Source organism: Girardinichthys multiradiatus, chromosome 12 (genome assembly GCF_021462225.1).
Source record: "Girardinichthys multiradiatus isolate DD_20200921_A chromosome 12, DD_fGirMul_XY1, whole genome shotgun sequence".
NCBI classification, from domain to species: Eukaryota; Metazoa; Chordata; class Actinopteri; order Cyprinodontiformes; family Goodeidae; genus Girardinichthys; species Girardinichthys multiradiatus.
In genome coordinates, this window is record NC_061805.1 from 25,971,168 (window position 1) to 25,997,002 (window position 25,835).

The following is a 25,835-nucleotide window of genomic DNA, read 5'->3' on the forward strand; positions in this document are numbered from 1 at the left end:
TTCTCTCTCATTGGCCAACAAAGAATTCATAACTGAGGTTTCTGGAATAAGAAGGCCAGAAATTTCACTTTGCCGATCGAAGACGTGTTTAACACGTAACTAAAAAACCACGGAGTTTCAAGGAGCCACCTTGTTTTGTTCTAGTCGACTGTGATGGTCAGATCATATTTTTCCTTTTCGCCAAGGAGGCCAGAGGACAAAGATTGACCGCTTTTCCTGAAGTTAACTGAGGACGCACGTTAACTTCCAACTTCCACCCCACTCTCTCTTAACCCCGCTCAGAAAGAAGGCTTTAACAAAGTAAAATCCATCTTTTATTTATTTATTTTTTTCTTTCTTAGAAAGTCTGGGCAGGGTACAGGAGGTTTTAGTGCGATGAGATTCGCTATTTAATCTAATGTGTTCTGAATGATATGTGCATGTAACCTTTTTATTGAAACTTTGTGTTGGATGTCTGGAGGCCGCTGTGCTACCCAGCTTTGTGTGTGTTTTGCGGGGTATTGAACACCTGAGAGCAAGCGTAGGTGCGCTGTGAGACTGGACTGTTATAATAACCTCTTGGTGAAATTCCCCATTTTCTTTGTCTTCAACCTTACTGCTTGCTAGCTTGCCGCCAAAAGTTTTATAACTCTTTGTCTGCTCACCTCGCCCAGCGTTGGGGGAGGTTTTATGACTGAGTATAACTGAGTTACAGTTGAAGCTGCGCCCCAACCTCCACTCACCACCACACCCCTTTTGTCATATTATCATTTTTGCCATAACTGCTGGTTTGATCCCATACTGCTGTTTTGCTTTATTTTGTTTAGTTAGATATTTTACCCCTTTTGTGTAGAACTTTGCATGTTTGAGTAGGTGAAGATTATTAAATCAGAAGAGCGGATTGTATCGGGGCTGTGATTTAATCAATATTCACATAGATAAACTGAAGGCGTTTTGTGTTTATTTTGTGCAAGAAATGTTCGTCAGTCAAGATAAGGTTGAAGTTCCACACGTTCGGCAGAAACGGTCGATTAAACATTGACATCTCTGATAATAGTTATTAATTATTATGGAGTATTTAACGGTTGTAATTATCAAAGGCGTTGAGCCACAATTACAACACCAGAAGACATCTCTGGTTTCGATTCATAAATGAGGATTTTGGTTAAGAAAAAAATTTTGTCAAATTTTGATTTTTAATTATAATTATTGATAAAGATTAATTAATCAATAATCATAATTCCAACAAATGTGATAAAAATTTAGAAAACAGAAGAAATATATAAATGGGCAAATCCTTTTTTTCATGGCACTGTAGGTATAGCATGTTCACTGATGTGAAAATCAATTTATATTTCACATTTTTAAAATTTTCAGCCTGCTGGTTACTGGTCAGATCAGAGAATCTTCTTCCGTCACTAACCGATTTCTTGGCGCATCTCTACTTTTTAGATTAAACAAAGCCTCCAATTACTTTTGGCAGCTCATATGAAATAAAATCTGTGTTAATCCAGACCTTCATCCACTTAGCCTTTTCTTTTGTTTATAATATTACGTCCGGTATTGTGTGGTATTAGAAAGGAGAAAGATTCAGATTTCATGTGTCTGTGGATATGATTGAGTGGGATATTTCTGTACAAATACAAAAAGGGAGGAAATCTGAGCAGACTGGTCTGTCTCTGTCTCCTTGCTTGCTCGCCTTTCTCTCACTTGTTTTAACTACAGTCAAAATAGGAAACATAAAAATGTGCTTGCATTCCTCATTTTGGCTTTTCTTACCCCCTTCTGATTCAGGGAGAGGGCCCAATAATAATAAACACTCACTTCCTGGCACAAACAGCTGAAAATAACAGGATGTTTGTTGTATGCTGTAATTGACTCTCCTTGAAGTGTTAGTTGTAAGTTATGGAGGAGGATGCTAAAAAAGCAGCTGTTGGGAACCATGATGCTTCACACTGGATGTACAATCTTATGCCAATCATATGCTAACTAATCTCTGGTGTGCATACAAGTGCAGACATGCAAAGAGTGAATAATCTGTAGCGGTTGTTTTCTGAGAAGGCATGAACTTGTATTTTTTCAAGTTGTAATTACACTGTATGAACACTTGGTGGAACTGTTTGTTTCCTAATTCTAAAATTTGACTTAAACAGCGGCTTTTTGTCACTTTATAATTTAAAGTACACAGTTACTGATGGGATATGCAGTTTAGTACCCCTTTATTAAACCAGGTTACTCGTCATGTGTGCATATTTGGAGTTAAGGTCATACAATGCATTATATAATTTACATGCATTATATTAAGTCCTAAAAAGGCATTCTAAATCATTGCACAAATCACAGCTGGCTACCAGTAAATCAAACAAAACAAACTAATTGGGTCACACATGCTTCTCTTCTTACTGTATTGCTCTGCTGGGGTAAAGCATGGGAAGTATATGACATATGAACCACATGGCTCTATACGAGTTGCATATTGAGGGCCAAATAATTAGGGTCTGAGTGAAATGCGCAGTACAGCTGTTAAATATTTGCACTGGGGCGTTTTAGAATGTGTTAAATCTGAAACACATGATAAGTGTGGATTAGAAGGAGATGAGAAAACGAGATGAGTGTGTGGGTGTATTAAGAGTGGGAAACTGAGTGCTTAATGAGGTGAAAGTGAGACTAAAGGAACCATGATTTTGAATGTTAGTTTTAAGATGGTCCAACAGTGCCACCTGGTGGTTACAAAATACTATTTCCATATATTCTGAACCTTTTGAATGTGTATAGGTGCATTTTAATATGTATTAGTATATGTTGTAAGATTGCATTTTTATGTGTTTTAGCCTAAAGCCTGTGCTCAACACTATTCAATATTCCTGGTTGCAAATGACATCTTTAGGTAAGTACCATGGATTTACCGGTAATTTGAATTTAAAATATTATTCAGCTGGTGTATTTTGCTAACATTTGATTCCGAATGTTTCATCGCCAGTGTGTGTGTCTTTTCTCATTTTGGCAGGACGGTCCTTAAACAGGCTGAAAGAAATGAGTGTGTTAAAGATTTTTTCCAAATCTTTACCAAGTGCTTCTTAAGGGAGCTATCCCAGCAGCAGCCTCAGGTATGGCTGATTGTTTTTCCCCTAAAAAAAAGAAAAAACATAGACTCACATAGTTATATATTTATTATATGACTTCATATAGGGTTGGGTGATGCACTTTGATTTTTCTTATAGTGACACATAAATGGATTTTTAAAAAACTGTTAACGATAAGTGCAATCAGAATGAGCTTTAGTGGCCAAGTTTGTGGACCCAAACAAGCAATTTGACTTTGGTTCTCAGTGTGTAGACATTTTAAACATAAATATATACATTGAAAAAAAAGTTTTATTTTTATTTTTATTTACAGTGCCATAAAGATATTGTACTTCCAAGGAGGGATCAACATGTTTTCATAGCACTATATGTTCTACTTTGTGTTGGTCATCACATAAACCCCCAATAAAATACAGTGAATTTTGTAGTTGAACCCTTATAAAATATGGAGATGTTCTACCTTTGCCAGACACTGTATATGCAAATCAACTATATCTATAGATCTAGTCTGCTAAAAAAAATGTTTAAATGTGATATGTAGTAATAAATTAAATGTCCATGTTTTCATGTTGTTGCAATCCATAACCTCAACTGTTAGTGTGGGATTTTTGTTTTGTAATGCAACCGGGACAAATGAGGTCCAAGTGTAAAGAATTTAGAGAGAATCTATTGGCACTAAATCTAAGAAAAACTTAAAATAGCAGAGATAGCGCAATCTTGTGCAAACATTGTGTAGAGAACTGTTTTTGTGAGGATGCTGCAGTTTAAGCTCTTTTTCATAGTTGAAGTGAAGCATCATCTTGATTATTAAGTACCCTCAGAGACAGGATTTCTAACAAAATTCACATTGTAGCTTAAGTTAGCTTATTAAACAAAAAAAAAACTTATTTTTACACCCCAGGCTCCGTTGCAGACCTAAGGTGGAAAACAATTTGTTCAAGTCAGCTGTAAAATTTGCTGTTGAGAAATCTTTACCATCATTATCACTTCATCTCCAGCTGAGAGCCCCACTATTCACACCACACTCCCCACAGCTCACACCTCTACTTGACTGACAGTAAATTCAAAGGATTAATTTACACATAACACCTTTGTCCAGATAAATTGCCCTGCAGTGAATGGAGAATTCACTTCTCTGGTGTGCCATTATGTACTTTTGCTTAGAGCACATCTGCTGTTTTATCATCCAATTAGAAATCCTGTATGGGTATAGCAAATTTTCTGGCACCCGCATGTCATACATAAATGTTAAGAGGCAGAGAGTAGATGTGGTACTATGTAGATATGCATACTATTCACTAAACAGTTATGTGTATGCTGTAAATCGCTCCTTACCAATATTTAAAGGTAAAGTGATGGTACAAAGTTTTGAAAAATTTGAATAATTCTGAAATTTTTGCCCTGGGTGTGGATAATTATGGAAAAGAAAACGATGCATATGGGAACTTTTTACTTTTTATAACTAATGCCTTATTTTTTTTTCAGAAGACAAAACCTTATTTCTAAATACCCAGTGCTCTTTATGTTGATGTATATTTAAATGATCCTGCATCATAATTGGAGTTTAATGTTTCTGGCAACAGTCATTTTGGTTTCAGTTCATTCCTATCATTCTTTCAATTTTTTAAAGTGCCACATCGAAAACAAACATCTCTGTTTTGTTTTATGGTTTGTAGAAGAGTAATTATTACAGTAATTATTACCTCCATATTAGAGGCTGCCATTACTGACCGTTTTCCCAATTAGTTTACTTTGAAAAATTGCCAAGCCTAAAAGACATAAAAAACTTTGGGAACTTAAAGCCCTGGTTTATTTGTGAGTGAAACAGAGACATTATCTGCTGCACGCACACAGAATGCATGGATGTACCGCTACAGAACTGTAGCAAAGGGCTTCTCCCTACACACACAGCAGTTTGAGAGAAAGCAGTTCTATCTTTTGTTAAAGAGATAAATTTAGAAACAATTATGCATGGACTACAAATACTAAATGCTACTGATCAGTATAGGCAATTCCATCAAATATGAGGACAGGCTGTAGCTGCCCAAACTCAAATACATAGATTTTTTGCACTAACATGTCTAGAATGTTATTAAACTCATCAAGAACATCTACTAATTTGAGTGCAGAAAAGCCTGGATTTTTAAGAATGTCTATGTGCAGCAGTAGCGCTGAGAGCAGATGGTAAGGCTGTACTGGTCATATGGACCTCTATTTCTGTTATTGTCACACTGAGCTAAACTTCTATTTTTACATGCTAGGTTACACATTAGCTTCAACAATATCACCATTTCACAGCCTCTTTTTCAGGGTGTCATTTGAAGAGCAAGGGTGTAGAAATTAACATAAAGTCTTATTTCCACTTTTCATAGAATAATCTTTTGTCTCTCTTGTTTCAGACATCTGCATCTTTAAAAGCCTTCTTCCCACAGTCCCCTCCAAGTCTTCTGGTTCCCCTCCTTACCATGCCTTCAGGTCAGTGTGCTCATACATTCTCCCTGTGTTTGTCTGCTTTAACTCTTTGAAAAAAAAAAGCACCAAAGTCTCCAGTGAGGGTATTAGTGTAATAAGGTGTTATTTAACAGCGTGTTTTTCTTCAACAAACTAAATGAGCACACTTGTATATTTGTACTTATTAACATAGTTATAAAGCAACTAAGTAGTTTTTGTCAGATGTCCAAATTGACACGATGTGACTTTTCATTACTTCTCCAAAATCGATACACAGGTTTAATGATTTGTTTTGCCAGCTCATAGGCTTGATCATAATTACACAAAGAGGCCCATGCAGATGTCGGCTTAACTGCGCTGAGTAAGTGTTGGAGTATTAACGGTTCTATGTGGGGGAATGTGTACGGTTGAAGAGATGCAGAGTAGGTGAGTGCAGGAGTGCTGCTTATCGGTGTATGTCCAGACTGGCCCGTAGGCAGGAATAATTTACATGAATGCAGCCATTTAGGGACACACTAAAACCCAGCCAGAAATCACAGTTAATTATTACTGTGGGTGTGTGTGGTGTTTGTTTGTCGAAATGTAATATTTCACCAGGAATGAATAGAAATGGTACTGTAAAAAGGCAAAAGAACTGAGGTTTATGCATCCTATATAAGTCATAAATACACATCTGGCATTGTGTTTTTAATACATACCCTGGCAGGGACCTGAGATATTTTTAAGTTTGTTTGTCAACCTGAAATATCATCTTCTTGGAGTTTTAGTAAAGAATGTCCTTGTTATGAGGAAGGTATTTTTCCACAATGATGCTGACAAGCTCCATTCTGGCCACTAACACAACTGGATATTTGTTTTTCTTCCTTTTTAATAACAACAGCAAACCCAATGACAACCAAAGAACGAGCTGAAGACCGTTTTATTCAAATGTGCTTTACTTTAAGACCTTGTTAAAGATGTTTTATTATTTTAACCATGTTTTCAGTTTTTTACTCAGTCTTTGTGAATTACTTTCAATTTTGTTTGTGTGAAAACTGTAAATAAAAGCATAGAGTAAATAAACCTAAAAACAAAGTGCATCAATAGGTCCTTCACCACTTCATGCCCCATTTCATACTGTACCATTGCTATTTTATCACTTCCTGCATGCAAACAGGCAAGTTGTGTTGTAATTAAGTTTGTTCGTGTAAGTGGAGATAAATAGTTATGAAAATGCTCAAATCTGTAATGCATTTAAATTCTAAAAATAATATCTGAAAACTGTGTTTTCTACTCTGCCTCATTTAGTTTGTCCTGATGCCATATAGACCAGTTGACCTGTCTGAAATATGCCTGAGTCTGATCCCTGATCAAATCAAAGTGACTCTTGCTCATAGATGTTATTTCTTGGAGTGGAAAAACCACAGTTCCTTAAAGTAGTCTATGGTTAGAATATAGAAAATGAAGCATCCCCGTGATAGATATGAGTTGATGCTTATTAATAAACTTCCCACAGCAGACAGTTTCATTTTGTACTCGAAAAAGCCGGGTATGGAAGATCTGGGAATCATGATTAAAATCAAAGATCTTCAAGTAAAATAATGGTGAAAATATTTTGGCCCATTTTTAAATCAAAAATAACAATTACATTTAGGTATTAAACGTTTTTCTTTTTCCAGAAATGCCTCAGGAGGTTTCAAAAAATCACCTGATGTGGGTCAGCAGCTCATTACAGAGACTTATTGAGGAGGAAGAAGAGGAGGAGGACGACTCGGATAGTAGAAACATCAGGTTGGAGAGAAAGACTCACAGAGGAAATGTGCTAATGCGTGTCTGCTTCCAGCACCGTGCTGAATGCCTGTGCGGTGTTTTTATTTCCATTAGTTGCCATTCAGATGGTGGTTAGTCAGTAATTTTCCCCTTGCATCATACTGGAGAGGTCCTGGAGCACAGTGTGGCTTCTCCAAGCATTCATTAAAGGCCATTAGCTTTGGAGGAAAAAAAGAGCACTTTAGAAAAAACAGACGTTGTGGGGTCCAAGAAAGAGTGAAAGAAGTAGTTCAGGACAAGAAGCAGAGATCAGGGAGAAGGTCCGCATATTAAATAACAGACACAACATTGTTATGGAAAAAGAAAAACATGCAGAGAGCTGTCTTAGATGGACTTATTTCTAGAAAAGGAAGAAAAAACCAAACAAGGATGATGTCTTAAAGATGGAGACGGGTGACTTGATACGGGACCATCCGTCCCCGCCACTCGAATCTGAAGCTCCTTCCAAAACTCTAAGCGAGGCAGTGGTGGGAAAGTACTGCGCTACTGCTGCCAAGGCCCTGCAGAGGGCTGCTGCTGTTGGTATGTTAGAGCCAAGTAGAGGGCGGGGTGGGTGGGGGGTGATGATGATGATGATGAGGAAAACACTAATGATGGTTTTAGAGGAAATCTGAGAGACCCATCTTTACTCTTCAATCTTCACATCGCTCTCACTGTAACAGCTGTGCAGCTGTGTGTAGTCCGCTGCAGCGTTCTGTGTGTTTAGATCCCAAGTTGTTTTACGGTCTTTCTTTACAGCAGTCCAGAACAATCATGTTTTTAAATTTACTCCATCTCTCTAAATCATTCCTTTTTTCCATTTAAGATTTTTGCAACTGCTAAAACATCAGGACATTGATTCAACGGAAGCCACTTTTCTCCCTACAATCTTGACGTTTAAAGGTTTCTTTCAGAGTTAAGAGCCTGATCTGCCCCTGTTCTCGTACAACAAATCTGTATTTTAGCAATTTGATTTTTATTGCCTGTGTTAAACCAGGCATGAGTAAGTTCAGAAATTAAGCAAAAACAGAGAAGAAATTTTGTCAGCGAACAAAACATAATGTCATCTGTCATAGCAACAGATAAAACATGCTAATATTAACATTAACCCGTTGAATACAGTCAAAAGCCAGGTTTGGGCCATGAAACCAACCGATTTTAATGAACTTTTCTAATTTTGGTCAAATATCCAGCTGGAAATAAACTAGAACCTTGTTGATGGCTACATGTGGTAAAGGTGCAACGTGAACATTCATGGACATTTCCCCAAATATTAATGGAGATCTGTGTATTTCTTTAGGTCTTTTGCAAGTTTTAGTCTGTGTGGATTGAAGAAAATCCATATTAAATTCAGACTTAATTTCACCCTGAAAGAAATGAATACTTGAACTATCCAACAAATGAATGACATTTCTGTTTATGACAAATGTACTTCCCACCAGAACTGTAAATGTTGAATGTTTCTTTTTTCTGTTTTGTTATTGATTTTACGAGATGTTTAAACAAAGACAGCATAATATCTGAGACAGAATCAGCTTTGATCACCTGTCTATAGAATACCAGTCGACTGCTTAGAAAAATATATCATTATGGCTGTGATGCATTTAAAGTTTAATAGCATTATACATGATCTTTTTTACAATACTCCTTGATTTTGTTAGTTTTTTTCTCTAATTAAATCAACACTGACTGAACTAAGTAAATTGTCACAACAGGGGTCATTTGTATAAAATCTTTGTGTAAAAACTCACTGTATAACAGGACTGATGCTGCTTGGAAGCACCTTAAGTTGTTATTCATTTATGAAACATTTATGACCTAAATATCTTCAGACATCACAAATCAGATTTTATTAAATCCCACCTCCCATTGTTTAATTTTTTAAGTTTTATCTTAGCTTTAGGACTTGTACTTGTTGTACACTTTTTAACCATGTGTTTTTGTGAGAATGGGAGATTTAAATTGCAGGGGAAAAAACCGAGACTTGGGTGTGTTCTGTGACAGGGTGTTAAACAATTAAACCAGACCACCCAAACTACCTGAGTTATGAGCTGTTTACTGCTCTGTTTGCATTGGACCTTTGTCTAATTCCACTATGATGCTTTGTTTTCAAACAACACACTTTTAGCTCATTTGTTTCAAGTATGAAGAATATTTTTATTATATGCAATTTTCATCATGACAAGTTGAAAATGAGTAAGAATTGTTGATGACTTTCACCATTAAATAATTACTGGTGATTTTCTCTGCCATTAAACTTTTTTAACTGTTTACCTGTGATTGCTGCTCTTCCCCCTATCCTGCAGAGGCCCCCACAAAGTGTTTGAGGCATGGTTCCTGCTGCTTCAGTGTGGCCACTGGGTGCAGATGGCGGTCCAGCTGCTGGTCACATCAGGGCCTGAGGACTGTGGTCCCCTCCTTTGGTTGCTGGTCTTTTATCATCACCCCACCAACAGGTGGCACCACAGAGCTTCACAGCTGGTGAGGATTTCTCTCGTAAAAGCCATTTACTATGCCTTGAAAAGGTTGAACTTTTTTCACATCCCAACCACAGATTTCAATACGTTTTATGTGATAGACTAACACAAAGTAGCTTCTAATTTTGCAGTGGATTAAAATTGATAAATGGTTTTCAAACTTGTGTTACAAATAAAGATCTGAAAAGTGTGACATACTATGTATTCAAATTTCAACTCGGTATAAATCCAGCCATTCTGCGAAGACCTCGGAGGTGTAAACATCAGTGATCAAAGAGCTTCCTGAAGTGAAAAGCACGGTTAGGTTTAAAACAATATCCCAAACCTTGAATATCACACGGAGCTCTGTTCAACCCATCTACTGAAAATGGACAGAATTTGGTACAGCTGCCACCCTACCAAGAGATGGCTGTCCACCTAAACGTACAGGCTGGATGAGCAGAGCTTTATACGGAGAAGCCGCTCAGAGGCCCGTGGTAACTCTGGATGATCTGCGGAGATTCACAGCTCAAGCAGGACAATTTGTTGACTGGACAACTACTAGTCGTATGCTTCCCAAATGGGACCTTTACAGAAGAAGGCAAAGAAGAAAGCTACTTTTAAAGACTCAAATAAGGTTCCAAAGTATTTGATAAATTATTTTTCATATGTAAGTCTTAATTCACCAGTACTCCACTCTGTAAGGTTTTACGGGGATGGTGCCCTAACAATCTAAACAAACAGTGTCTTGTATAGTACAGCTGAGCAGTGGAATATATTGTTAAAGGAAATGAAAACAAGTACTTTTTTTTGTTGTCTTTTTTTAAAATAAACCCTCAAGTGGTTTACCAAACTCCACTTAAATATAATTGTTTAGCTCTTAGCTTTCTTGTGTATTGATGTGATGCTAATGTTGCATTCATCTTTACTGTCACCAAATCAGCTAGTTCAATCAATCAATCAGAGACCATCATTGAAATTTGGCCTACATGCAAGTGTTATCTGTGGCACTGCATATCCCCATAAACACACCATCCCTGCATTGAAACCTGGTGGTGGCAGCATCATGCTGTGGGGACGCTTTTCTTCAGCAGAGACAGGAAAGGTGGTCATAGTTTATGTGAAGATGGATAGAGCAGTGCTGGAAGGAAACCTGTTAAAGCCCGCAAAAGACTAGGGATGATGTATACCTACCAGCAGGACAATGAACCCTAGACTACAGCCAGAACTACAGGTGGTTTAGATTTAAATGGCCTAGTCAAATTCCAGGCCTAAATCCAATTGAGAAACTGTGGGAATCCTTATAAATTACCCTTCACAAAAGCTCTCCATCCAAGCTGACTGAGCTTGAGCTTTTCTGCTTCCACATCACATTCCTTCCCTACTTTGTGTTGGTCTGTTACATAAAATCCCAATAAAATACACTGAAGTCTGAGTTGTAAGGTGATAATATGTGGAAAGCTTCAAGCTGTATAAATACATTTGCACATCCCTGTTCTCCTTTATGTCATTGTCTTTTTCACACATTAGTTTGCCACTTTAGGTTTCACTGATGGGATGAAAATACTTTGAAACGTGAGGCAGACGTCTGTGCTCCCCTCACTGAGGAGTTATGAGGTGCTGCAATCTGCAGTTGGGTTATGTTGCACCGCTGGAGCTAAATTGTGAAGAACAACAGAGTTATAAGGTGCTGACATTTGTTTTGTGAGCTGAGAGGACACAGTGTGGATAAAATCTCATCATGTCTACGCAGCACCATAACTCAACACGGCAAGAGTGTGGAAGGTCTGTTATTTTGCTCCAGACATGTGTGGTGTTGCTCAAAGCCAAAGAGCCAATACAGAGAAGGGAGATACATTAAAGAATAAATAATGGATGACAACAAAGCCCTCCCTCCCCTCTCTCATGTGAGAAGTAGTGGAAAACTGAAGAGAAGGAGGTACAGAAGAGCGAGGGGAGCTGGACGAAAAGGGGAATGTAGTATTGATTACTCAGCGAGTGTCTGACCGGCCGGCCGGCCTGAGGTTTGTCTCTGTGTCTCCTGTTTTTCCACCTCCTTTCATAATCCTCGGAGACTCACAGCCGTTTCACCCCTGTTACGATGACGAGCTCATTTCACATTAGACTTTCCTCCTCTACCTCTTCTGAATTATGAGTGTGTTGATCCTTGTATGCAGAAAGGTTACAGCTAGTCACATAAATCTTCCACCCCCAGGTGCAGGCCAAAGCAGTGTGGGACCACCTGAACAGCCTCTTCTCCGTTGTAGCTCATCCTCTTCCTGCTGACCAGCTGCAGTCTTTGATCAGTCTGCTGCCACCAAAACCTCAGCAACCAGCACTTGCGGCATCATTGACCCTTAACCTCTTGGTTAACTTTGCTGTTTTTGGTAAGCTGCCACTGGGTACATCAACAGAGATTATGCAACAGGTGAGAACATTATTTTCTTCCCTGTTAACCTCTTTACAACCAGCAAATTATTCACATTTTCTCCCGTTAAGTCCAGTGTATTTTATTGGGATTTCATGTAATAGACCAACACAAAGTAACTCCTGATTATCTAAGGAATGAAAATTAATAAAAGTCTGAGAATGTGTGGCCCACTTTTGTATTCATCCCATTTTACTCTGATAACTTTAAGTGAATTTCAGTGCAAAGCTCAACCTGCGTGTAATCCAGCTGTTCTGTGAAGGCCTGAGAGATTTGTTTGTTTGAACATTATTGAACAAACCGCATCATTAAAATGGAGGAGCTCAGGTCGGGGATAAAGTTGTGGAAAAGTTTAAAACAGGGTTAAGTTATAAAACAATATCCCAATGTGCAGAGCACTGTTCAATCCATCATTGGAAAAAGGAAGGATTTTCACCCAAATTCCAACTAAACTGACAGGGTGTGTAAGGAGAGCCCATTATTATTATTATTATTATTTTTGCAATAAAATGTACAGTAAGTTTAACAAATGATCAGTAGGAGGCCTGAATTCCCCGGCCAGAATAAAGATGAACAATGCAATCTATCCCCTGTTAATATGATGAACGCGTTTGGTGGTAAGGAACAATATAGATTAAGGTTTAGTAGTAGTACTAATAGAAACATTTACTTTGGGAATACAGGTCCTTCTCAAAATATTAGCATATTGTGATAAAGTTCATTATTTTCCATAATGTCATGATGAAAATTTAACATTCATATATTTTAGATTCATTGCACACTAACTGAAATATTTCAGGTCTTTTATTGTCTTAATACGGATGATTTTGGCATACAGCTCATGAAAACCCCAAAATTCCTATCTCACAAAATTAGCATATCATTAAAAGGGTCTCTAAACGAGCTATGAACCTAATCATCTGAATCAACGAGTTAACTCTAAACACCTGCAAAAGATTCCTGAGGCCTTTAAAACTCCCAGCCTGGTTCATCACTCAAAACCCCAATCATGGGTAAGACTGCCGACCTGACTGCTGTCCAGAAGGCCACTATTGACACCCTCAAGCAAGAGGGTAAGACACAGAAAGACATTTCTGAACGAATAGGCTGTTCCCAGAGTGCTGTATCAAGGCACCTCAGTGGGAAGTCTGTGGGAAGGAAAAAGTGTGGCAGAAAACGCTGCACAACGAGAAGAGGTGACCAAACCCTGAGGAAGATTGTGGAGAAGGGCCGATTCCAGACCTTGGGGGACCTGCGGAAGCAGTGGACTGAGTCTGGAGTAGAAACATCCAGAGCCACCGTGCACAGGCGTGTGCAGGAAATGGGCTACAGGTGCTGCATTCCCCAGACCTGGGCTACAGAGAAGCAGCACTGGACTGTTGCTCAGTGGTCCAAAGTACTTTTTTCGGATGAAAGCAAATTCTGCATGTCATTCGGAAATCAAGGTGCCAGAGTCTGGAGGAAGACTGGGGAGAAGGAAATGCCAAAATGCCAGACGTCCAGTGTCAAGTACCCACAGTCAGTGATGGTCTGGGGTGCCGTGTCAGCTGCTGGTGTTGGTCCACTGTGTTTTATCAAGGGCAGGGTCAATGCAGCTAGCTATCAGGAGATTTTGGAGCACTTCATGCTTCCATCTGCTGAAAAGCTTTATGGAGATGAAGATTTCATTTTTCAGCATGACCTGGCACCTGCTCACAGTGCCAAAACCACTGGTAAATGGTTTACCGACCATGGTATCACTGTGCTCAATTGGCCTGCCAACTCTCCTGACCTGAACCCCATAGAGAATCTGTGGGATATTGTGAAGAGAACGTTGAGAGACTCAAGACCCAACACTCTGGATGAGCTAAAGGCCGCTATCGAAGCATCCTGGGCCTCCATAAGACCTCAGCAGTGCCACAGGCTGATTGCCTCCATGCCACGCCGCATTGAAGCAGTCATTTCTGCAAAAGGATTCCCGACCAAGTATTGAGTGCATAACTGTACATGATTATTTGAAGGTTGACGTTTTTTGTATTAAAAACACTTTTCTTTTATTGGTCGGATGAAATATGCTAATTTTGTGAGATAGGAATTTTGGGTTTTCATGAGCTGTATGCCACAATCATCCGTATTAAGACAATAAAAGACCTGAAATATTTCAGTTAGTGTGCAATGAATCTAAAATATATGACTGTTAAATTTTCATCATGACATTATGGAAAATAATGAACTTTATCACAATATGCTAATTTTTTGAGAAGGACCTGTACTTCTGATTTAAGCTCTGTTTAATACAGGGTGTAATCTAATTTGTAATGTAATTTACAGTTTATCAGGTACTATTACACTTTGTCACATCCTCATTTTTATGAACATCTAGTACCAAACCCAGCAGCATTTTTATTGTTTTTATTGTTTGTTTTCTAGAAAGATCTTTAACTTAGAATACGTAAGGCCATAGCATAAATTAAATGCATAAATATATTTTATTTAAAAATCGTTTTGTTCTTACAAGTAGATAAAAAAAGAACCTAAAGGGGAAAAACATACTTCTTAAGAAAGGTAAGTTTAATTGAAAATCTCACAGTTGTCTAAGTTAAAAAACTATTATGATTCCTTTCATCTTATTATGCACTTATTACAAGGAGATGGGAAAGTTAAAACTTAAAATGGACCGCAGTTCTTTTTTCAATCAGAAACTGGTTTAGGGTTCAGTTCCTTCCCTGCCCGAGCAGTTAGAAATGATGAAAGAAAAAGAACATGTGCATAAAATATAATCTCAACCATCATCTTGGTGATTTAATAGTTGCATTACAGTCTACATTTTGCTTCCAAGGAACCAGGCTTTTTTCAGATTACTTAAATTGGTTTTCGACAATATTTCCTCAGGCTTTACAAAAACGTTTGGAAACTGGCTCCTTTTTGAATTCATTTTCCATCCAGTCGTTGTACATAACTATTTTAATGTATTTTTTTTAAAAATTAATTGTTAAACCACTTTAAAGTAAGCTATGAATCATTCAAGCATAAAAACATGCTTGTAACCTGAGGAAGGAACTGGCAGAGGAAAGAGATGCTTTCTGGGTTACTCAGAGGTAATTGTGGGTCTTCAGAATTATTTCAGTCAAAATGAAATCCCACCTTTTTCATGCAGCCGTTTGATGAGACCAGATCTTTTCCTTTTTAGCCACAAACAGGCGATGGCTTGTTGATTCTGTATGTGTCTGTGTGGGTGTGTGTGTGTGTGTGTGTGTGTGTGTGTCAGTCCAGGTGGTGGATCAGTTTGGACTGCAGGATGAGGCAACACGTGTCCTCAGCTCGCTGCGTCTCAGACTAAATGACCGAGGCTGCTTTGCAGATGACAGAGTTGGTCTCAGGATCGAGGAACTTCACAAAACAATAAAACAAATGTAAGCCAGATGGACTCTCACAGACTGACACAGGGTTGTCATACGATGGCAGGAGGCTGTTTGGGGAATAAAAACAACACAGCGAGGACAGATTACCGGACATGTGGAGGACACAGTTATAAACATATACGTAAGACAGTTACATGGCCCACAAGGACTGTTGAGCAATGATGGATCCTTGTGTTAGGAAGCATCTGCGTACAGTTCGCCCCCTCACTAAATTTCTTCATATAAATCCATCGCTGCGCAAGCTGAATGCAAGAAATGGGGCTGATGGTAAGGAACACCCAACAACATCCGTGTTTGTGCTTTGTAAACCTACTGCAAGGAGTGTAGATTATTGTCATAAATTGTGAATAGTTCTGTTTGTGTATTTTATTCTTTGTAATGGGGGGCAAGAATTGTGAATTCACAATTGTAAGCACATACTGTGGTGCATATTTACCTAATATTCAGATTTCTATAAAAATAATGGATTTTCCTTGACATTTAGTTTTAAGTAAGGAATTTTGCTTCAAATGTGAAGTTTTACACCTGAAAAAAGATATCTACCTACTTTACTGTTTGCATCCAGACAAGAGCTAAATTTTTGTCAAAGCACTGAATTTCAACTATTGCATTTAATTCAGTGACGTTTAGATTCAGTTTTGATTATGGCTTACAGCCCACAGCTTATTTACCTTTTCAGAAACTTTGTGTAGAACCTAAGAGCCATTTTATAACTAATTTATTCAAATAAATGAATGTTTTGATTGTATTCAGGTTTGTTGAGATGGACGTGTAGAAGCAGGAACAGTGATTCCTTTGTTTCCTTACAGGAGTTCACTACACTACAAGTTCACTCAGAAACAGCTTTAAAGAATATATCTTTGTTCATTTTCCAAATGAAAATTTGGACCATATCAGATTTAGAAATTACATTTTGAGAAAATAATTTGGCTCTTTTTGTTCATTTTCATATTTGTTGTTCGAAAAGATGTAACCTTTCAAAGCAGCTTATGTTGCATCTGCCTGGACCACAGCTATACCTTGCTAGGGTGAGCATTTGTTGCTTATTTGTGCAGCATTTTTATTATTTTTGTTTTCAAGCTGTCCCACAAATTTGGATGACATCTCGTGTATGGATTGCTGCAGGTTTCTTAAAAGACAGCACTGCATTTCTTCTATAAAATGCATTTCATTCTACTATAGGGATACATTTTTCCGATTAGTCGAAGGTTTGTGCTACTTTGTTAATACAAACATCTGATGTCAGCTGCACTTATTTTTACATTGGCACACAAATCAAGACCTAAAAATACATGGATTGACTGAGGAAGTGAACTGCCTGCTTCATTGGATCATCAAGCAACATCTTCAGTTAGGTTTAGTTAAACCAAATATACCCTAGATATGTTGAACCTACTTGGCTATTTTTCATTAAACTCCTAGATGGGACGGTAAGAATTAGCTTTACTTCTTCAGAAACGTTTAATCCAAAATGATGAACGGCAGTTTTTATGCAGGACTTGTGGATTGTATTTTGGTTTTATCGTGCATTACCTTGGACAGGTCTCATTAATACACCCCTCTGTGTAAAAAGCATTGTGATAAAGAGGTCAAACGGTGTGGGATTTAGTCTGTGATAAACAGAAAACACAAGAAGCACCTAATTTATTTTGTGAAAATTTTTATTTTGCAATAAAAAAAAATTTGATGAAACCAACATAGGAAAAAATACCCTAAGCTGTCTGGTTTTCAGTTGTATTGCAAAGGAAAGTGAAGTCAGAATAAAGCTTGTGAAATTTACCTTTCCTGAAAGACTTTCCAGTTGAAAATCCAGAGAACCAGATAGTGGTTTTAGACTAAACAGACGTGAACTCATCCCTAAACACACCTACGGCAACAGCATCAACTCAAGCTCACAGTGTTGAAGATGGCGGAGTCCTTATCTGTGAAATGCCTATTTTTCCTCCATTAACATAAAAGAAATCGGAGAATGATGGATTTTATTTTGCCCACCAACGCTGTCCTGCTATGAACAGCTTGTGTAGTCAAATGCGCTGCCGCTTTCCAGTTGGCTGCAGAGTACAAAGGCAGCCTTCTGGTGTTTCTGTAGAGACCCAGAGAAAGACGGGTTAAATGCTGCATCCTCTTACGTCCTCCAGGCCAAACTCTCGTTGTCTCTGTCCAGAGTCTGCAACCTAAAAAATATATAAAGAACACACACGTTGGAACATTATGTAACATTTGGTCATAGTTGAAAATATCCAACCTAAAGTGAAGCAGATCAGTGAGTAAATCCATAAGAGACCATAATAATCTAGGGCTCGATGCACCAGCTGTAGTTTAGGAGTTCAGCCTTCTTTCTCTCAATGGTTGTTACTGACGACGACGTTTTAAAATGTAAATAAGGTCCGTTTGTAGTCTCTGTTACCCTTTTTAGAGTTTTTGTTTTTAAATAAAGAATGATTTATTTTCTCCTGGAGTTAGGTTTAATTAGAGGATTTCTGTTTAAAGCATGTTGTCTCCTTTACTATGGAGACAGGCTGCATTGTGGTGCATTTGTTAGCATTGTTGCCTTGCAGCAAAATGGTCCTGAGTTCGAATCCCAGCATGGGGTCTTTCTGCATGGAGTTTGCATGCTCTCTCTGGGTACTTTGGCTTCCTTCCAAAGTCCAAAAACATGACTGTTACGTTAATTTGTCTCTAAAATACCCTTAGGTATTAGTGTGTGTGCATGTGCTATTGACTGTCCTGTGTGTCTGTATACCAGCAGAGGCACACATTGCATATTTACTAGATGTATGGATTCTGGAGATATTCTGACTTCAGTGGTAAAATGTCTCTCCTCGTGAGTTCATTCCTTGAAACTGAGCTCACAGAGTAACCATGTTAGGTTTTCTGTCTCACCTATTGCCATAACAAATGTCGAAAAGATAGGAACATGTTTTCTGTGGGAAAACTACATATTTGTCCCCCTGATGTAACAGTTAAGGTTTAGAGGGTACCCCTGGTGTTTTCCTCACTGCTAGCTTTACTTTATCTACTCTCCATATGTGCATTACTGGCAGTTCTAGGTGCTAATAACCTTGTACAAACTTTTCTGTGATTACCTGTGTCCCCTTCCTTGGACAGCTAATAACCTTGCGGTGTGTTTTGGTTTTTTTTCCGTAGAAAGTAGTCCTGGCCCAGTGCTTCTGTGTTTCTCTCTTAAATTGACAGAGCTTTGCTGCCTTTAACTGTGTACTCTTTGTTTTATTTTTTATAGAAAGTACGTCTGGCCCAGTGTTTCTATGATTTTTTTTTTTTTTTGCGTGGTACTATCTGACGAAATGCCCAACATCACTATTAGCATTACAGCTAGTCTACACACAAGTACACAAAGCTGTTCTGAAAAACTTTGCTGAAATTAGAGTAATTTCTTGCAAAAATAGCCAAAGCGGAGTTCTTTTCCTGTTGATCAAATCGAGCACTAGGAGTGCAAAATGTTCCTTCCACTCAACATCCTCTGTCTTTCTGCAATACATCTGCTAGATAGGAAGATGCTCAAGATTAATGATAAAAACCACGTGAAATTGACAGATTGTTTTACTTCGAAAACATTTATTGAACCAAAATTCAGCTTATTTCCTGATAATTGTTTCAAATAAAAAGCTTTAATAGTTTAAATAAATAAAATGGCAGCTGTTTCATTGTGGTGTGTCTGTTGGGATCAGGTTGTGGTCAGGTTGTCTATGGACTAGACTCCTGTTCCTGCTGAACTGAGCCAGTGGTTCTGTAGGACTGATTATCAGCTCAGTAGGCACAGAAATCCCAGCCCAAATGTCTTTCTCATCCAAAGCTCGCTGTGAATAGATACAGTTCTTAGTTTTTTCTCTTTTTGTCTTCAGTGATGCAAAATCAATCCAAACCTACAAGAAATCAGGTGCATTTATTCAGACGGTTAGATTTCTGCAGCTGTCAAAATATTCTGAAGCTCTGAATGGTCAGAGTGGTCTGAGAATAGTGGTGCAGAGCGGTACTTTAATGTCTGATTTAAAAGACGTAAATATACAGTACCCTGCAAAAGTATTCATACCTCTTCAATTGTTCACATTTTGTCACAAACCACTAGCTTCAATGAATATTACTGGGATTCTGTAAAAAACCAACACAAAACAGCGTTAGAAGCAATATTTTTCCTAAAGAAAATCGAAGAAACTAAAGGTGTGGGCCCCAATTTTACTATACACTGTAAAAAAAAAAAAAAAAAGGATTTCAGGAGGGCACTTTTTTGTCCATAGGATAAAAGGGCAGGTGCTCTAGCACCACCTTGTGTCCATCTGTGCACATCCCTGCTAGACACACAATGCATATGGCAAAGAACTACTGGGACTGGTATATGCAGATATTTATTTAGGTACCATGCATTCAGGCACTCTGTCCCAATAGTATATTTGTTGACACTTGTTTGTTGCAGCAAAAAATATTTTTTTGAGGTAAAGCGGTGGGTAAAATAATTAAACTATAGTCAGAGGGCAACTTTTAAAATAAAAAGCTTGTTTATTCATTAACATCCCATTGCACATTTATTTGCTGATATGTAACCATAATGGACAGTGTCTATGACTGTTAATTTTTAAGTCTCACCGCAGAATTTAGATCTGGACTTTGACTAGGCCATTTAAACATATGAATTCTTGGATTTTAACCATTCTGTAGCTCTGGCTGTTGGTATCAGACACTAAATTGTGCTTAGTGTCACAAGCTAATTTACAAAACACCTTAAGGCAGGAATAAGACATCGTTCCACCTTTGAAAGGACAGAAGGTGCTAGAAGTCAGCCCGCCTCTGTTACGCCCCCTGATTTGCCAAGCGCAGTGGTCACAGCTCTGCATTAGCTGACTTATATCAGGGCAAGCCAACTTTAGTTGACGTAGTAATAACGAATGTTCTGTGCAACCAGTCACAAGATCCGAAAAACTTGAACAAAACAGTGAGATCGAATTTTAATTCTCTAATGTTCTTTAACAAATCTCTGAGGCCTTCACATAATAGGTGGATATACTGACATTAAGTCAAACACAGGTGCAAATACTAATCAGGTGACTACTGAAGTCAATTGGTTGCCCTAGGTTTTATTTAGGGGAGCATCAGAGTAAAGCGGCAGAACAAAATTGAAATTTTCTTCCACTTTACAATTGTTCACTACTTTGTGTCAATCTACCACATAAAATCCCAATAAAACACAAAGGGTTGTGGTTTTAATGTGACAAGATGTGAATAGTTTACAGGGGGTATGAATATTTATGCTTAGCCCAAATATCCAAAAAGGTCACATCTCATTACCTCCTCTGATGCCCGCATACCACCTCATTTCAGACTAAAGAATTTTCCAACATGTTCTTTGAAATGCAATCCAATGCATTTCAGCTTTTTGAAATGCACTTGACATAAAAGAGACAATTGGTTTAAACACACATGAGGAGAAGATGTGGGCTTTCTGTGGGGCAAATCAGGTTATTTTCAGAAGCTTTATACAGCGTTGCTTGATCCTTTGATGTGCAGAGAACCATTTCCCTTCCCATTAAGGAGTAATAAATCACCCTTTAGAAACAGGCTCTGTTGGCAATTCCTCTTTTTTTTTTTACAGGCCTTTGATGGTCATTACTCTTTTAACAGGCCCTAAATATAGGTCTAAAAATGGCAAGCTCCACATGGCCCTCATTTCTGATTCACACATCTGTCCTCGTTTAGTCGTCATTTTGTCGCTACGGATATAAAGGGCCATAACACCTCCTTGCACCATATATATTCTAGCAGATGTAAAAAAAAAAAGAACCAAGACTGACCAGTTTGAAATTCATTTTCACCCATCTGTCACTTCTTAGATCAAGGAGCAGAGTTATACAGAACTATGTTACAATTAGCCTGTTACACATAAGAGTTGTTGCTGACTGCACACACACATACACACACACACACACACACTTTACAGCTAAAGTTTACTGTTTTACTCTCTTTTGCACACATTTCTTGGCTGGCTCGGCTGTCAGTGGATAAGCGCACTTAGCTGGGAGGATATTTCTTTTTTTTTGTTTTAGATTAGTTAGGACATGCAAATACTATACAGCTTGTTATGCAACTTCCATGGCGATCCCCTTTTTATCTGAATATGTGAAGACAAAGTTACTGATTAACATGGGTGCAGAAGGAACATGCACCTTCTTGCACACCACCTTCATGGTTTATTTTGTATCTTTTCCTGCCTTCTCTCACTGCGATCAGTCATACAATCTTTTCCAAACAAAGCATGCGGCATGACCAAGCTGAGAATTCCTGTGGGTGTTTTACAGGGTCTCAGCGTTTGAGACTAAACAAAAAACACTTACGTATTGCAGATTAAATCTACTGTGTAAAAACTGTTAATAGATCCTATAAAGTTAGAATGTCATCTAACCCACTGAAGAACCTTGAGATTGTCATTTTAAGATTAATCTTTGACGCATGTGTCTTGTTTTCCCTTTCTGAGTGGAAATGTGTGAGAACTTGCCTGCTTTCCTGGCTCTCTTTATCTGGGCTGCCTCAGGCTGAGATTAGATCACAAATCAATACATATCAGCCAGGGTTGTCTGAGCAGCACTTTTCACAACCAAAGTCCATCTAAGTCTAGACCTTCAGGTTCTGTAAGCATCCAAAGGATGATTTATTTTATTTTTAAACATTTTATTTTTATCCTTGTTTGTTTCTTTAATGCTAACACAACTTGTCTCCCAGTTTGATTGGAAAGTCAAAGGAACTGTTGACATTTTTTGCCATAAGGATGTGAGGTTAATTTAGCCGACCACAAAGACTAAAACCTTAAATCTTGTGAAGAACCCCTGGTGTCATTGTGAGATAACGAGGCAGTACAAAAAGGATAAATGAAATGCAACAAGCCAAGAAACAGTTTCACACGAAGATTTCCGTGTGAATTCAGAGAGATGCAGTTCAGACTTTAGTTCTGTAATAAAACTGAGTTAAGAGGCTTCAGGGATATTGAAGGGTACATTTTAAGCATTTTTGCTCAGATTAAGTCTATTCCCTGTTTTTCCTGTACCAATTTATCTATGAAGGCTCTCAAAAGCACCAACATTGTTTTTGAAAAATGTATTTCTTTAACTCAGTAGAGACCAAACCTAATATGGATTTCTGATCAGACGTATACATGCACTCATCATTGGTTGGAATAAATGTTTTTAGGGCTTGTAATGATTACTTTGAACCGATATTTTTAAAAGTTTGCATTCATTTGGAAATCAAGGTTCCAGAGTCTGGAGGAAGAGTGGAGAGGAACAGAATCTAGCTTTATGGAGATGCTGATTTCATTATCCAGCAGGACGTGGCACCTCCCATACTGCCAAAGCTACCAAAAGCTTGACCAGTGACCATGTGACTGTGCTTGATTGGTCAGCCAACTTGCCTGACTTGAACGCCATAGAAAGTTTATGGGGTAATGTCAAGAGGAAGATGAGGAACACCAGAACCAACAATGCAAATGACCTGAAGGCTGCTATCAAAGCAACCTGGGCTTCCATTACACCTCAGAAAAGCTACAGGCTGATCACCTCCATGCCCTGCAGCACTGATGCAGTAATTCATGCAAACGGAACCCCAACCTAGTATTGCATGCATAGTAAATACTTTTCAGAAGTATTTTTCTGTTTAGAATGTCCCTTTTATCTTATGTAATATTCACATTTTCTGAGACACAGAATTTTGGGTTTTCAGTATCTGTGAGCAATAATAATCTAAATTGGAGGCCCACCCACATTGTGCAGTAAACCAGCAGATTTGGTAGGAAAACAGATCCACAGCATGATGCTGCCACCACCATACTAGACAGTTGAAACTGTTTTGCCATTTGTGAAAGCCTAACTTTGACTCCTACAAATATTCTTTTTTGTCATTGTGTCCAAATGGCTCAATATTTCTCACATCTGACCATAAATGTTTCTTCAGAAAGCATTTGGCTTTTCCATGTGGGAAGCTGCAAATTTCAGTCAAGCTTGAAGGTGTCAAATTTGGTGCAGGGACTTGTTTCTTGTTTGCACCCTCTGGTTTATGTTAAACTCACATTACTATTGTTGGTAACCAATTTGAGCCTTGGTGGTTCCTCTGATTGTTCTTGAACGCTATATGGAAAATATGCTTAAAAAGGCAAGTCAAGGCCAGGAAACCAGACGGTTAAAATTAACTCTACTACTTCTATTAAGAAAATTCGTATATACATCCAGAGGTTTACCAGAAACGGCTACAGAAGGTGTGCCATAAAGGTGCTACTTTCTAAGGGTCATTTGCCAGATTCTGATCGGAGTGTACATATATATTTGAGCCTGTATACCTCAATTTTACATTGTGTGGTTTAGAAAAAAAATCCTCTATAATTTGAAACTTTTTATAATGGTAAAGTATATAATCATTCCACTGTGTAAAAATAATGATTAAAAAAACTTTATGTAAACTTCTGATCAGAACTGTATACTATTAAATACCTACTGTAAGGTTTGTATGCATTTAAACAAGGTTAAACCACTCAGGATGCATGGAATATTTTGGGAGCAAGTTTTTAATAACTTAACCTTAATTTTAAAATAATTTATTTTTCATCTAATTTATAAAAGATTTAAAAGAACACAGCATTAGACAACTCGTTTAAAGAGTCCACTTTGTATCTTATACTCTTGCCGTTCGTAAATCCTAAATCAAACTGACTCAGCCTGCTGTGTTATTTCCTTCTACGCACTGCCAGTAAAAGGTTTAGGTATTAAAAATAAACCACAAAAGCTTCGAGAAACAAATGATTTCATTTCAATCCATAAATTATATCACTTCAAAATGTGTCATGCAACTAATATGTCATTCTACACACACACAAACAAGCTGATGCCAAGTTAAATACTAACTTGGGGGCATGTCTTCCTTGAACTGTGGTTTAGCCTAATAATGGCAAAAGAATCTATTATATTAAGCTGAGGCGTTGCTCGGAGAATACATCTAAATAACATTTTAGAAATACATTTTCATACAGTACCTTGGAACAACCACAAACCTTAATGGGTTTTATTAGGTTTTTATGTTATAGACCCTCACAAAGTCAGGTACAATTGTGAAATGGAAGGGAAATGATGCCTGGCTTTGAATGTTTCTTACAAATGTGTGTCTCAGAGGATCTTTTTTTAAGAGAACATTAGTGAACAAACAGCATCTTAACGACCAAGGTAAACACCTGACGGGGCAGGGATGAAGCTGTGGAGAAGCAAGGATGGGTTATGAAACAATATCGAAGCAGCTCACACAGTGCTGTTCAATCCATCATCTGAAAATGGAAACATTATGGCACTGGAGACCTAACAAAACACTGTGGAAGAAAACTAATACACAAACACACCATCCCTATGGTTAAACATGGTGGTGGGGCCATCATGCTGTGGGGGTACTTTTCTTTTGCAAGGACAGGGGAGCTTGTCAGAGCTGATGGGAAAACAGATGCAGCTAAATACAGGGTGATCCTGACATAAAATTTGTTAGAGGGGTAAATCATTTCATTTCATTTCATGCAGCACAAAGACCTTAAACATGCAGCCAGAGCAGCAATGGAAAGGTTCAGATCGAAACATGTTCACATGTAATGGCACAGTCCTAAATCCAGTTGAGAATCAAACAATTATCAGGGAATCAATGTCAAAAAGAATGAACAAGAATTTCAGCTTGTATTTGTCAAAACATGCACTAAATTCACACCACACTTTTTAAATTGTCATTTATTAACTTTCTTGACTTAGTAAAAAATGTTGATTTCCCTTCCTTATCACAATTATAGACTACTTTGTATTAATCAATCATACAAATTTATATTATTTTCAATAATCTTGTGCCTAAAATGTGGAATTTTTAAAAACTTTGTATCTAATTGTATTTTACAACTCATTTGTTGTCTGTTGTATTGATATGCTTTATGATTTGTTTCAGTTCGCTGGACAGCACTTTGGCTGGACGTGAGGGTTTTAATGGATTTTATAAAGAAATGAATTCTGACGTAAAATCCTAACAACATATAAGGTTTGTGGATGCAACTTCATATCCAAATAGTTCTGTAAGGCACTGCAACTTAAGTTCCTGTTTATTCCATCATTGGGAAGCACTGCTATATTTTTCTGGAGGGTCTAACTTTTACACCTTGACTGACAGAATGCTGCAAAGAGACAGAGTTGCGCAATATAAGGACGGTGATGGCAGGTCAGATTGTGGTCACTGC

At 37.9% G+C, this 25,835-nt stretch overlaps 2 protein-coding genes across 11 annotated transcripts in view; one reads left to right on the forward strand and one right to left on the reverse strand.

The window, feature by feature from the left end:
- fancc (FA complementation group C) overlaps positions 1-16,334 on the forward strand; it is a 52,632-nt gene extending 36,298 nt beyond the window's left edge. For 3 of the 5 annotated variants that reach the window (XM_047380334.1, XM_047380336.1, XM_047380333.1), the window contains 7 exons: positions 2,811-2,866; positions 2,987-3,086; positions 5,462-5,537; positions 7,172-7,283; positions 9,608-9,782; positions 11,973-12,185; positions 15,438-16,334. In XM_047380334.1, the coding sequence (XP_047236290.1) occupies positions 2,811-2,866; positions 2,987-3,086; positions 5,462-5,537; positions 7,172-7,283; positions 9,608-9,782; positions 11,973-12,185; positions 15,438-15,581 (876 nt within the window). In that variant the 3' untranslated portion in view covers positions 15,582-16,334. Of the gene's footprint in view, positions 1-2,810; positions 2,867-2,986; positions 3,087-5,461; positions 5,538-7,171; positions 7,284-9,607; positions 9,783-11,972; positions 12,186-15,432 lie in introns of all 5 variants that reach the window. The other 2 variants (XM_047380335.1, XM_047380337.1) reach the window with 2 other exon arrangements.
- Positions 16,335-17,229: 895 nt separating this feature from the next.
- The window catches only part of LOC124877253 (aminopeptidase O (putative)), a 137,125-nt gene continuing 128,519 nt past the window's right edge, over positions 17,230-25,835 (reverse strand). For all 6 annotated transcript variants that reach the window (XM_047380331.1, XM_047380330.1, XM_047380329.1 and 3 more), the window contains one exon: positions 17,230-17,760. In XM_047380331.1, the coding sequence (XP_047236287.1) occupies positions 17,695-17,760 (66 nt within the window). In that variant the 3' untranslated portion in view covers positions 17,230-17,694. The remainder of the gene's footprint in view (positions 17,761-25,835) is intronic.